Source organism: Elaeis guineensis, chromosome 4 (assembly GCF_000442705.2).
Source record: "Elaeis guineensis isolate ETL-2024a chromosome 4, EG11, whole genome shotgun sequence".
NCBI lineage: Eukaryota > Viridiplantae > Streptophyta > Magnoliopsida > Arecales > Arecaceae > Elaeis > Elaeis guineensis.
In genome coordinates, this window is record NC_025996.2 from 28,226,133 (window position 1) to 28,238,891 (window position 12,759).

The window sequence follows — 12,759 nt, forward strand, 5'->3', positions numbered from 1 at the left end:
ATGCTAATATTTGTTTTGGCAGTGCATAGTTGAGGAGGTTCAGAGCCCAACCCAGGCTCGTTCTCGTAAAAATCGATTTATATCTGGGTAAGTAGTGGATAAAAAATTGTAATTGTAAAATTGCTATTGCAAAATACAGCCCTATTTGCTTAGTGTTTTTGTAGAATGCAATCCTATCTTTTTAATATTCAAAACTCTGGTTTTCTAGAGGATTTGGAGAACGAAGAACTTTCTGAAAGTCGATTTTTGTATTATACACTGTGTGTCCATCCTCCAAGACAAAATTAACTAACCTTAAATTGGGTGTAGCAGATTTACAACGATGTTCGACCTGTGTATTTCATCCATTCCCAATTGAAAATCCAACATCAGTTGCATGATTCTTGCTGGTAGCAAATTGGCGACTTCTACATATGTTAAAGTGAACCCTACCCTAAATGATCGAAATCTTCTTTTAGGATCATAACCAAGATGGACTTACAAATGCTGAAAAGAACTCATATTACCTTGTAGCGAGATTTCAACACCCCATATTACTTGTCTGGATGAGTATCTGGAATTATATATATTTTCTCCTAATATGGTGCAGAAACATTGTGGGAACATTAATTTTAGTCTTTGGTGGATCATCAGAATTGGAAATATACTGCACTTATCTTTATAATGATTGATTTCCTACATCAAATTGGTGAAATGGTGTTGCTTTGCAAATTTTGATTAAATTTTCTTTTTAGATTAACCGTGGATAGTGATGCCTGATGTATGATTGATATATTTGCTGCTGATATGCTTGGTATGTGACCATGACAACTTGATAAAGATGGTGTATGCATAAAGATGAGAGCCACCATCAACTTTGTAAAAAATAACACTTGAGTATTTTTTTCCAACAAAGTTGTTATTGTCATTGCTTGTGCATTTTTCTCCTTTTCTTGTTTTTTCCCCAAGTTATGATAAGGATTTTTTTTAATGTATGTAGCAGTATTTCTTCACAAGTTATGGATAGGTAATAAGACATGTCTACTCATTATTTGCATATTTCTGCATTCTCCTGCTTTGTAGCAATTTATTTTTGATAAAATAAACTGGAAATCCCAATAGTAAATGCCTTTTTGTTGGAAATTACTCTTCTTAGTATTTATAGTTTGTTATCTTTGTTTTGGATTTTTTTTTTTTCAATATATGCCGTTCTCATATCTTTTTTCTTAAATTTCTAAATCGCAGCCATGCACATCCAGGTAGCCCTTATGTATTTGGGCTTGCTGGGGTTGACCATGATGTTGAGTTTCCTGATCCAATGCCTGTAGTTGGTATTTTCATATTTCCTTCTGTAATCTGATGCTTATTATTTTTCTAAGCATTTCTATAACATTGGACTGTTTTGTTATGAATATGCTTGCCAAGCTGATTGAATCATATCATATATGACTTAATAAATTAATAATCTCTCTTTGTAAAGCTCTTTGCTTTCACGTGAAAGGCACTTTACCTTCTTGAATACTAGTCATCTATAGTTTTGGTCCTGACATCCTAAATCACAATCAACTTTCATTTTTTCTTCTTACCTAGGTTGTTCTACATCACATTCTAGATGTGTATGAGCATTATTGGCGCTTAATTTAGTGATATGTTCTAATACATACGGGAAAACAAAATTTGCAACTACATGGACTACAAATAAATGTGCATTTATATCATACCATACCAATATAATTGTTGAATCAATGAAAGCGCATCCACGCAAGGTCCACTAATTCGGTACCAAGACTCATTCCGGTTGGCAGGCGGTATGCTACGTTATGGGTCTGTATTGTGCCATGCTGGACGATACTGAAATATGGAGAGGGAGGGTGAGGAAGAGAGGAAAAGAAGGGATGAGAGGGAGAGGGAGGAGATGGAGGAGAGGGAGGGAGGGAGAGGGAGAGTGTGTGCGTGGGGGGGGGGGGTGGTGAAGAAGAGAGGGAGAGAGGGGAGTGATCTTACAAACCTGATGGAGAGAGAGAGAGAGAGGGAGGCTCTCGTGAAGTCTCACCGTTGGCGAGGGTGAAGGAGCATGGTGCCGAGAGTAACAATGCTAAGGAGAGGGGGAGGGAAGCCATGTCATGACCCGATGGAGATGTCGAGGGAAATGATAGATGAGGAGAGGGGAAGGGAAGCCTTATTGTGACACGATGGAGAGGCTCTTGAGGCAAGAGAGCAGAGAAGGTGGGCGAGAGGACAGGGAGAGTGAACAAGAGGGCGAGTGGAGTTTGAATCTTTTCTTGAGCGAATGAGGTGATCGTGTATCCTTTAATACCATAACCAAATGCATGGCCGAATCATCCCTGGTCAGCGTGATTCGGTTCGATATGGGCCGAACCACTTGGTTCTTTTTGGTTCGGTCTTCCTTGTCTTATGTAATGCTCAAAAGCACAAATCATGGACCGCAAAACAGACATAAATTGCATGGTTTGGGGCAATATTGTATTGAACTGGTGTGGAACTAGGTTGGTTTGCTGAATCCAAGGTAGGCAAAATTGTCTTGAACTGCTCGGTTCAGGGCATACCTAGTCAAACTGGTTGGTTATCAGGACAGTTTGGTGGTTCAGCTTGGTAAGGGGCCCAAACCACCCCAAAATGGGTGGAACTAGACAGTTCTGCTCAATTTGGACCTCTTACCCCCTTTTCCCTTCCATTTTTACTTATTTTTCTTTACTTTTTCCTTCTTTATTTCCTTCCATTCTTTTTCTTTTCCCTTTCTTTGTTTCCTTTTTCTTCATTTTTATTTCTTTTCTAGTTTCTACCTTGTTTCCTTTCTTTTTCTTGCACCTCTGTTTATTTGTTTCCTTTTCTTCTTCTTTCTTTCCTTTCTTTTTGTTCTCCTTTCCTTTCTTTCTTTCCTTTCTTCTTCCCTTTCATTTTTCTGCCTTCCTTTCTTAATCGGAGCTGAGCTAAATTTTGCATTTGTGGATAAGTTTGAATGTGCTGTATCCAAATACTTACCAAGTCGATTCAACATCTCGAAAAGAAAAAATGTACTCATCTTGGAGATAACTCGAAATGCTTCAATATATTTTGAGGTCTTAAAAAACTGACCTGCCTTATTTTGTCATATTAATTTAATCTAAAAGTTGAACCAACGAGCTAATAAGCTTATAAATTAGGCTATGATCCTAAATTGTACTTTTGAAAATTAACTCGATCGACCTAGTTCATTCACAACTCAACATCAAATTATTCCATTTATATCTTGACATTGAATAAATCTTGCATTGATGCATAATAAATCCAAAACCATTAAAGCGTTAGATGCAAACAGCATGAATTTTGGACCATGTTGATCCAACTATGATGGCATTCTATATTCATTCCAACTCCCTTGAGAATAGGGGTGTGAAAGCTAATTTCGGTTTGGTTTGAATGGATTTTTTTTTTTTTTCAAATTCGATTTGGTTTCGATTTAAAAATTTTAGAAACAAAAAAAAATCAGTTCAGTTTCGGTTTCAATTTTGAAAACTCTGACTCAAACCGAATCGACTTGTGGGTATATATATGTATATGAACCACCACCGGTCCACTTATATTTTGCCCTAGCCACAACGGTTATTGCTTTCATATTAGTCCATTTAGCCCATCTCATAGACTGTCCATTTAGCCCATTTTATAAGCTGCACATTTAGCATTGTTAGAAAAAGTTAAAATGGATAGCAGCCCATTTAACCCATCCTATAAGCTTCCTATTTGACATAAGCCAAATAGCTCACAACTTGATAAACCGAACTGAACCAAACCAATTTTTTTGGTTCGGTTTCAATCAGGTTTTTCTATGCGGTTGGTTCAGTTTCAGTTTCAGTTAAAAAAAAAAAGCCGATTCAAGTTGGTTTAAAAATTGAACCTAAATTGATCCAAATCAAACCTTGCACACCCTTACTTGAGAAGCCAATACAATTATTTGCTCACATACTTTAAATAATAGATAGTGATAGATAATGACAGGTTTTAAAGTAATGCTGCATGAGAAGCCCAATGCTTTCTTCTTTCATTCTATTCTTTCCTTTTTCTTCTTCTTTCTTTCCTTTCTTTGTTCCGTTCCCTTTTTTTGCTTCCTTCTTTTTCTTCTTCCTTTTTTCCCTTCATTCTTTCCTTTTCTTTTCTTTCATTCCTTTCTTTCTTTTTTTAAGAACATCTATAAACTTGAATTAATCCTTAAAAATCAAAAAAAGAAAAAAAAGGAAAATAAAACTACAAAATGTTGTATCGGTACCAAACCAGTACATATTTACGTACCAAGTGTTATACCATACCATCGTATCGGTTAGATAACAGTACGATACTTGGTACTAGGGTTGCAAATGGGTCAGGTTGGACTGGAGCATGCTTTGACCCTGACCCTTCTCGATTTCATGTATGGGTCCTGATACTGAATCAGAACCCAATCCTGTAGATGATTGGTTGGGGTTGTGGATGGGTCCATGGAAAATTTTTTAGACCCAATGGGTTGTGTAGATTGTGTTCGGGTCATATATGACTAGGACCCAAACCAAAACTTGGATTCAAATCAAAATATTCAGTATGGTTGGGTCTGGTTTAGTCTAGGTTTACATTTGTTTGCAAACAAGATTTCATGAAGAAAATTTTGCTCGTACTTTTGAATGAGTTAATTTATTTAGAATTGCAATTTGCTATAAGAGATTATGAACCTCAATAGTTGGCCTTTCTTAATGTAGTGAGATTAATTTGAGCACTTTTCTTTTAATAGTGGAAGAGGAGAAATGACTTGGAATTCTTTCTTCAAGTCAATTCTGGTTGAGTCAGGTCTAGTAACTAATAGGAAGACCAATATGGTGGACGGATGGGTCGGTCGAAGTTTATGAAATCCATATCCAAACCAAAATGTGGATGGGTCTACTATTTGAACCCAACCCAGCCCATGGGTCTTAGAAAGTAGGGTCGGGTCGGGTCACAAGTCAACCTGACGCATTTGAAGCCTTACCTAGCATTGAAATGGTAGATCTTGGCTGGTTCGGTATTGGAACTGGTCCATATCAATTCAGATTGATCCAAATTGGTTCAACCAAACAGAATCTCCTGGTTCCACTTGTACTATCTCATATCCCGTTGTTTCAAGTGGTACCATGATAAGAATGAGAAAAAAGGGGCTAGGACAAGAATTGCAAACCCAACCAAAATTGCTCAGCTCGGACATACCATACTAAATTGGTTCGAAATCAGATCGATTTGCTGGTTCGGTTTGGGAACTTGGTCTGCATTGGTCCAAATAGGCTTGAATCATGCGGAATCACCCAGTTTTGCTTGGTACCAATCTGTATTGCCTGGTTTCAAGTGGTACTATGAGGAGTGAAAATGAGAGGGTTGGGAGCTAACTCAATATAGGGTGCGCATTGCGTAACATACGTGAAATGTTGTACAACTCGAACCGACTAATTTTGGATGTATCAAGCCAAACTGGGGGGAAGTAGGATTGTTCTGCCCTTTGACTCAGAAAACATGCAGAAGCACTTTAAACTGAGTAGTTTGGAGAGGTACCGGTGTGAATTGCTTGCTATGGGGTAGTTTAGCCTCTCTAGTCCTACACTTCAGTAATAGGAGAGAGACCTATGAAGGGCTTCCATGCCTTTTCAGCACCTCTTCTCCTTTTTTTTCTTTTAAAACCTTCAATAATCACCAAAAATTAGAAGATTTCCACAATTAAATTTGATATCCAACTCAAAATAGGGTCATGTGGTTATTTCCCTATTCATTTCTTCATTTTTTTTTTGAGGCTGGAAAATGGCAATAAAATAAAAAAATAAGGGGAGGTAATGCCAAAATTTTTCAATTTGTTTACTATAAACTAAGGTTGAGGCTGAAGTGCATTCAGAAGGAAGGAAGTGGAGCTAAAGTATAATGATTTGCTCTATAATGATTTTAGGTAAGGTGAGGATCTCATAGTTGGTGGCTTAAGAGCCGCAGGACTTGGAGCTCGACAAGCCAAGATCGCCTTCACGACCAGCTAATTTCGTTGCTAAGGAGGCTGGAATGGATGTAGAGCAATGAGCAGAATGTAATATTTCATGCTTGCATCTAGCTAATCAGCCAGAAAGGTTAGTGGGGAGCCGATCGTCACAGGGCTCTAAGTCTGAGATATCCTTTTAGAGATTTGAATGAGAGTTGCTTGGACGACGCTACCACGCTATCTGGTTCACTCAATTAGGAGGGTATTGTCCATCCTCCTAGCATAGCTAGGTGGAGAGGTATGAAGAAAAGAAGGCATTGCTGAGCCTAGCTTGAAAGGAAAAGGAAAGAAGATAGTTGTAGCCCCATTGGAGAGAATGGAGGGGTCCATTCACTTGGTTTCGGAGACCAAAAAGAGTAGTGATGTTAGTTTCAATGATGATGCATCTGGCAGTAAAGAAGGGAGTGGAGGACAATGAGACTACTGTTTTATGAGACAGTCCTAAGATTGCTTTTGATTCACTGCATAGTCCCACTTCACTCATGCTATGCAAGATAGGGACCAAGGTGCACGATCCAAAGCTTATAAGGATATCATTGCATACAGGAGATGGGTTCCTTGGAGGTCATTTGGATATGTTGTCAATGTAGATAAAATTGTATGTGGAGTAGGATCATTGGATATATCAGGTTCCGAATCATACTATACTGGATCCTATCATCCATAGGTAGGCTACAACCCCAACAGAAATGGATATAGTGTGTCGGAGATGTCATCATACAACAGTTACTATTCTGTGTAACCTAGAGCACCCTATGAGTTTGATTTTGTTGTCAACATATTTAGATGGGTCCTCCTATAGTCGTAGTATTAGATAGATGACTCCTCCCAGAGCAAGAGCTAGAGCTACAATACCACGAGGTCTAAGACTAGTTTTGACCCTAGGGTGCAACCTTATTGGATGTCCTTAGAGGATTATCATGCAGCGTGGATGGAGCATTTATGCGATGTATCTTCTGAATACATAAATGATCCTGACATCTACAAGACACATTGACGCTCCACTAGAGTTTAGATTTCAATATGTATGTTGTACTTAAAATGTATTAAATTAACTCAGTGTTTTGTATTTCACTAATTTTCTTTACAAAAATATTAATTGATCTACTTTAATTGCATTTTATAATAAAATTACGATCAATTTAGGGTCAAAGGCATCAAAAAACAACAAATCACACACCAAAAAACACATAAAAAATAGGGTTAAAATTACACAACCAAAAAAATTGAGAAAAAAACATGTTGGAATGGCACGCCCTTGCATATCGAGTGTTAGTATCAAGGTTGGCGGACTCGATACCGGAATCCGTGTCGGTTGCTGGCCGGTACGGTATGGTACCATACCGATAATAAAAAAATAAAAAAATTCCATCCACCGCACTAAAAAAAAGAAAATCGGATCGAACTGGCTCCGAACCATACCGAACCAGACCAAACCACCCGGTATCGAGTGGTTCGGGCCGATAGCGTACCAAACTGATGGTTCGGTTTGGTTCAGCCCATTTTTGAAAATCTGGCTGAATCGGACTGGCTTCCCGCTAGAATGGTTGAATACAGGGTGTACCGGCTGGTTTGAACCGGTATGGAATATCATGGTTAGTATGGTACCAAACCATGTTATAGGTTTTGGTACGGTTTAGCCTACTTTGGTATCATACTATACCGAGCATACCATACCGAATTGATAATGTACCAGTATCGGACTTGGTATCGAGGTTGTGGGCTTGGCTATGAGGATAAGGTTTGCCTTAATTAGTATTCTTGCCAGATGAGGCCCCAATCTAACTTCTCTTTTAATGCATCTGTCACGTTTCCCTATGCATGAAAATAGATAAATAAGTTTAGATTTAGAGAGGAAGCTTTTACAAGAGGGAGGGAGAGATAGAGCGGGATTACCCAATGGAAGGAGAAACAGAAAATGATGGAATAGAGAGGGGAAAAGGGTGGATGACACATGGTAGAGAAGGGAGGATGAGGGAGGAGATGGAAGGGTGGAGATAAAGGAAATGGAGGAGAGAAGTGGGTGGCCAACCAATAGGAGGGTGGATGAGGTGGCATCCGATTGTGCTCTGTAGGTAGGGGAAGAGAGGTGGCAGAGCAAGGGGTAGCGCAAGAGGGGAATGGGGTTTGCATGGGAGGTGGGAGCAAATCAAGAGGAAAGGGAGAGGCATGGGTTCAGTTGGAATTGGCCCAAGTTGGGTTGGGCCTAGGTACTGAACACTAAACAGTATATCTTGTTGTAATGATTTAATCTTCTTACATATTTTTTAAATTCCACTGTCATGTTCGCTGAGCTTGATTATTATGTCGTTGGACACAGTTATATTTGCAACTTATATGGGAGATGTGTGAAAAGTTTATCAATAAATTGTTTCGTTAGCCATATTTACATGTCCATGTTTCATTTAAAAGTTATTTACTTTAATCTCAAGTAGAATACTTACCTTATGGCGTTGTAGCTCAAGTATTGTTCCTGAGATTAAAATCTATCATTTTCTGTAGGGATCTCACATTCTGCAAAAGGATATTGCATGGTCTCAGTCCTAGAAACCATGAAAACATTTTCGTCAGAAGATGGCCTTACAGAAGAAGCAATAGTTACCAAGCTCCGCACATGCCGGTATCACCATTTATATCTGCACACTTCTTTGAGACAAAATTCTTCAGGTGTGGACATTTATGCTAAAATTTTCTGTGCATTTATGCTTTGCTTTACCAGGACACATACTTCTGGTTTTAATAACTTATTTCCTTTACTGATTATGATATTTGAATTCACCACTGAACCAGTCAATGCATGCTTTAGATGTATCCCCTTTTTCATTTGAAAATTGAGAGTGCCAAACCTTTGATAGTTTTACTCCAATGTTTTTTCCCTAACTTGTTTAGACTTTTAGGAAATGTTATAATGAGTGTGGTCCTCTAACTATGAAATTTAATTCTGCTGTTTAACAAGCTTCCCATGATTTTCCTGCTGTTGCTTCCTTTGACATCCCTTGGCATTTGTAGCTAGAGCTGAAATGTTTATAAAGCAAGTAGTGTTAATGTTGATGTAATTAAAAGAAGTCTGTACTCTGTACTGTATGGTATTTTAATAATAAAAATTCCCAATTTGCTGCACCTAGAAATTTATTTGGGTTCTGGAGTTGCTGCATCCGGAATAATAGATGGGCCAATGGAGTTATTGGTCAATGCCCTTGCCCTTAATTGCTTGAAAAGGAGATTAAAAGAAGGTTCATATAGACATGGTTTAGCTTAAATGTTCTGATAAGAGTGTATGTATGTCATTGTTTTAGGCTTTTAGCAGCTCATTCATCTGTAATATATTTTTCTTGTGTAAGGACGAATCCAATTATTTTTTAGCCAGGTATACAAACTCATGGAAGTTGAAACTATATTATCAATTCTGTTTGTCTACCTGGTTTGATTGGCAATTTATACAAAGTTGAACTTTTTGTGCATTTTCATAATTTATGTTAATGTCAACTTCTGTACGGTTGACATAGTTTTTTGTGTCCTTAAGGTCATGAGTCTGAGAAGCTGCCTTTTGTTTTCTGGTAGAGAGAGCAACAGACTTCTTTTCTTTTATTTCTTTTATAATAAACTTTTCTTAAATTTCAATGAACTTGGAGATGATTAATTAGTAATATAACTAATTGATTAATCAATAATTATTAATATAATTAAAGGAAGATAGTTTTGATGGATTGTGCTTATTGCATGTGGAATTCTTAATTCTTTACATGATGCTCTCCTGTGTTTTGTATTTAGTCTTTTTTTTTTCCCAAAAAATAAACTAATTTAAACTATATGTCTATGATACATGCACACAGCTCTATCTGTATCAGTTCTGTATGGCTGCTTTGTACAAAATTAAACCTTTCTTTCACTTTTTTTCATCCAACCGTCATATTTGTCTACAGGTGAACTGATTATGATGCAGTTAAACAGCTGACTGATTTGTAGTCTGTCTTGTTACTTAGGAATGTAATGTAAAACATGCAATCAATTGTTATGTGTGTTTTCATATGTGTGCTTAAATATGTATGCAATTGTGAATCATCATTATCGCTTCACAGCTTCATCAGTTATGCTCATGTGGGATGCTTATTTTCTTAAATTGACTAAGATGTCTAAAAATACCGGTTATTGATAATTTGACATAATTATATCTGCTAGTTTCATATTAGCAATCATCATGTTAGAGTTTTGATGTACATGGTCCAACAGAATTTCCATTTGCTTTTTATTCTCATGATTTTTCAAGATTCTTTGATAATATACTGCAGTTGAAAAGATGAAATACTTAAAAGGTCATATAGGGCCTGAATTTTAGATGAATTTTTGCTCCTGAAATAACTTCATTAGGGAACTGGATCATGTTCATTGCAGCTGTCTTTGTTTCAAGTTAACAAGTTCCATTGTGCGCAATGGATATATTGTAATGCCATCATGACTGCGTAGCTGACCAGCTTGGTCATTTGCATTGGTGTCCTCTTGTTTTAGTAAACCTCTTTGTTTGGCATAGCATTCGTATACCATGTGTGGTGTTTTGTCCCTTAACATCATCTCAAGACATCATTTGAACTCTGCCCTAGTTCTTTATCTTTTCCTCATGACTTCAGTATTTTACAACCTTCTGCTGTCCTTAAACGTTGGATAATCATCCATATCTTGTATGGTATCTGTTAGAATCATGGTGAATATTATAATAAGTTGTCAAGATCATGACTACTATGGTAGCATGATCACAGGGATTTCAAGATCAAAATATCATGGCTATTATGGTCATAAATATCATGGTTATTATAGTAGTAATTATCATGGCTATTATGGTAGCATCACTATAGAGATTCCAGAGTCAAATTTATCATTTTTATTTGATTTTGATTATTAGACACAATTGTATAGCTACCATATCTGTTTGGATATAATTGTAAAGCTACCATAGTAGATATTCCATTTTAGTATATTTAAAGAGCTATATTCATGAAGTTGATAATGAGAAATACAATATTATCTTTTCCATTAACATGGTATCAGAGCATCAGGTTCCATAACCCTAGCCGCCACCCATCTCCACCATCTCAAACCACCACTGCTGCCTCCTCCCTCACCACCCATTGCTCTCTTCTTGATCCCACCCTCTATTTCATGATCGTTTTTTTTCTCTTCTTCTATACGGCGTAGGTATCTTTCCTATGTCATGTGAAGGTTATCTGGCTGTCCTTCTGGCTATCTACTAATCACGGAATTGGTACACTGCCCGTGATTCCCCTGGCTACCACTCTTTTACTGTTTGGTTGTTTAGTTATTTCTATCCTCTTCTCTGGCTGCTATGGCATTCTCAAATGACGACAACAAACAATTCTCGACACTTCTGACTTCCGGTTTTGACAATGTGATCAAGAATCTAATGGCAACTACAGTGAAGCTTAATGGCACTATCTTTTGCGGGCCTAATTGTTCAAACTATTTATTGGTGCCCAACGGAAGGTGCAGCACTTGACTATGATCTTCCAAATTTCAACAATCCTACCTATGAAGACTGGTTGGCTAGTGACTGTTGTGTTATGTCATGGTTATTGAATAGCATGGGAGAAAAGGTTAGTGCTAGTGTCATGTTCTTAAAGATGGCTAAGCAAATCTAGGACACCCTCAAAGAAATGTATAGGCATGAGAAGAATATCTCAAGAGTATTTGAACTCTATGAGCAATTCTTCACATTGCAGCAAGGTGATGAGCCTATATCTGATTACTATGCCTCTCTGTGAGGTATTTTTGACGAGTTAGATTCACATCAACCTCTAATCTTGGATCACAGAAGTCAAAGGACTATCGTGAAGGTCTGGTGGTTGCAAAATTTCTGTCTAGATTGAATCCATCTTTAGTTCACATCAAATTTGTGGTCAGATTTGGTGGTGATTCAATTCCTTCTCTGTCTGCGACTTTTTCTAGAGTTCTATGTGTCTCCACTAGAACATCAGCCTCCACCGCCACACATCAAATGAGCATTCGGCTATGGCTGTTGGTGGTTGTGGTCGAGGCCGTGGTAGAGATTCAAGGGGAGGCCATAGTCATCGTCCGCTCACATTTGACAAGGGACCACATCACTGTTCACATTATGGGCACGACAATCATGTGTCTGAGAAATGCTGGCTCAAGTTTGGCAAACCTGATTGGGCGCAGTCAGTTTCTACCGAGACTATGACTGATACTTCTGTTCCACAACCTTTGGCTCCTTCCGGCATGATGCAGATCCCACAAGCTGAGTATGAGAAATTTCTTCTGTTCCAATCTATTCAATATGCATAGACAGTTACTCACACTACCACTCTAGGTACTGCTGCGTTCATTGCTTTTTCTGCTAGTTCTTGGGTATTATATTCAGGAGCATCATCTCATATGATAGGTATAAAAATCAATTTCACTTTCTTGTCTACTTCTAGTCCTGTTCCTTCTGTTGCTGATGACTCTTCTTGTCTGGTTCTAGGTGAAAGAGTTGTTCGTGTTTGCTCGTCACTTTCCTTAGATCATGTGCTTTATGTTTCAAAGTTTTCTGTTAGCCTTTTGTCTATTAGCCAAAAAACCAAATCTAAAAATTGCTTTGTGACATTCTTTCCTACATATTGTGTTTTTTAGGATCTACAGATTGGGACGAGGATTAGTTTGGGGCGTGAGAAAGGTGGCTCTATTATCTTGACAATGGTGCATCTTCCAATGTTTTAGCTATGATTTCTTCATCATCGTCTATCTCTCCATTA

At 37.8% G+C, this 12,759-nt stretch overlaps 1 protein-coding gene across 6 annotated transcripts in view; it reads left to right on the forward strand.

Moving 5' to 3' along the window:
* The window catches only part of LOC105043124 (DNA mismatch repair protein MSH1, mitochondrial), a 122,661-nt gene that overhangs the window by 20,258 nt on the left and 89,644 nt on the right, over positions 1-12,759 (forward strand). For all 6 annotated transcript variants that reach the window (XM_073255980.1, XM_029264013.2, XM_010920542.3 and 3 more), the window contains 3 exons: positions 23-87; positions 1,225-1,310; positions 8,498-8,662. In XM_073255980.1, the coding sequence (XP_073112081.1) occupies positions 23-87; positions 1,225-1,310; positions 8,498-8,662 (316 nt within the window). The remainder of the gene's footprint in view (positions 1-22; positions 88-1,224; positions 1,311-8,497; positions 8,663-12,759) is intronic.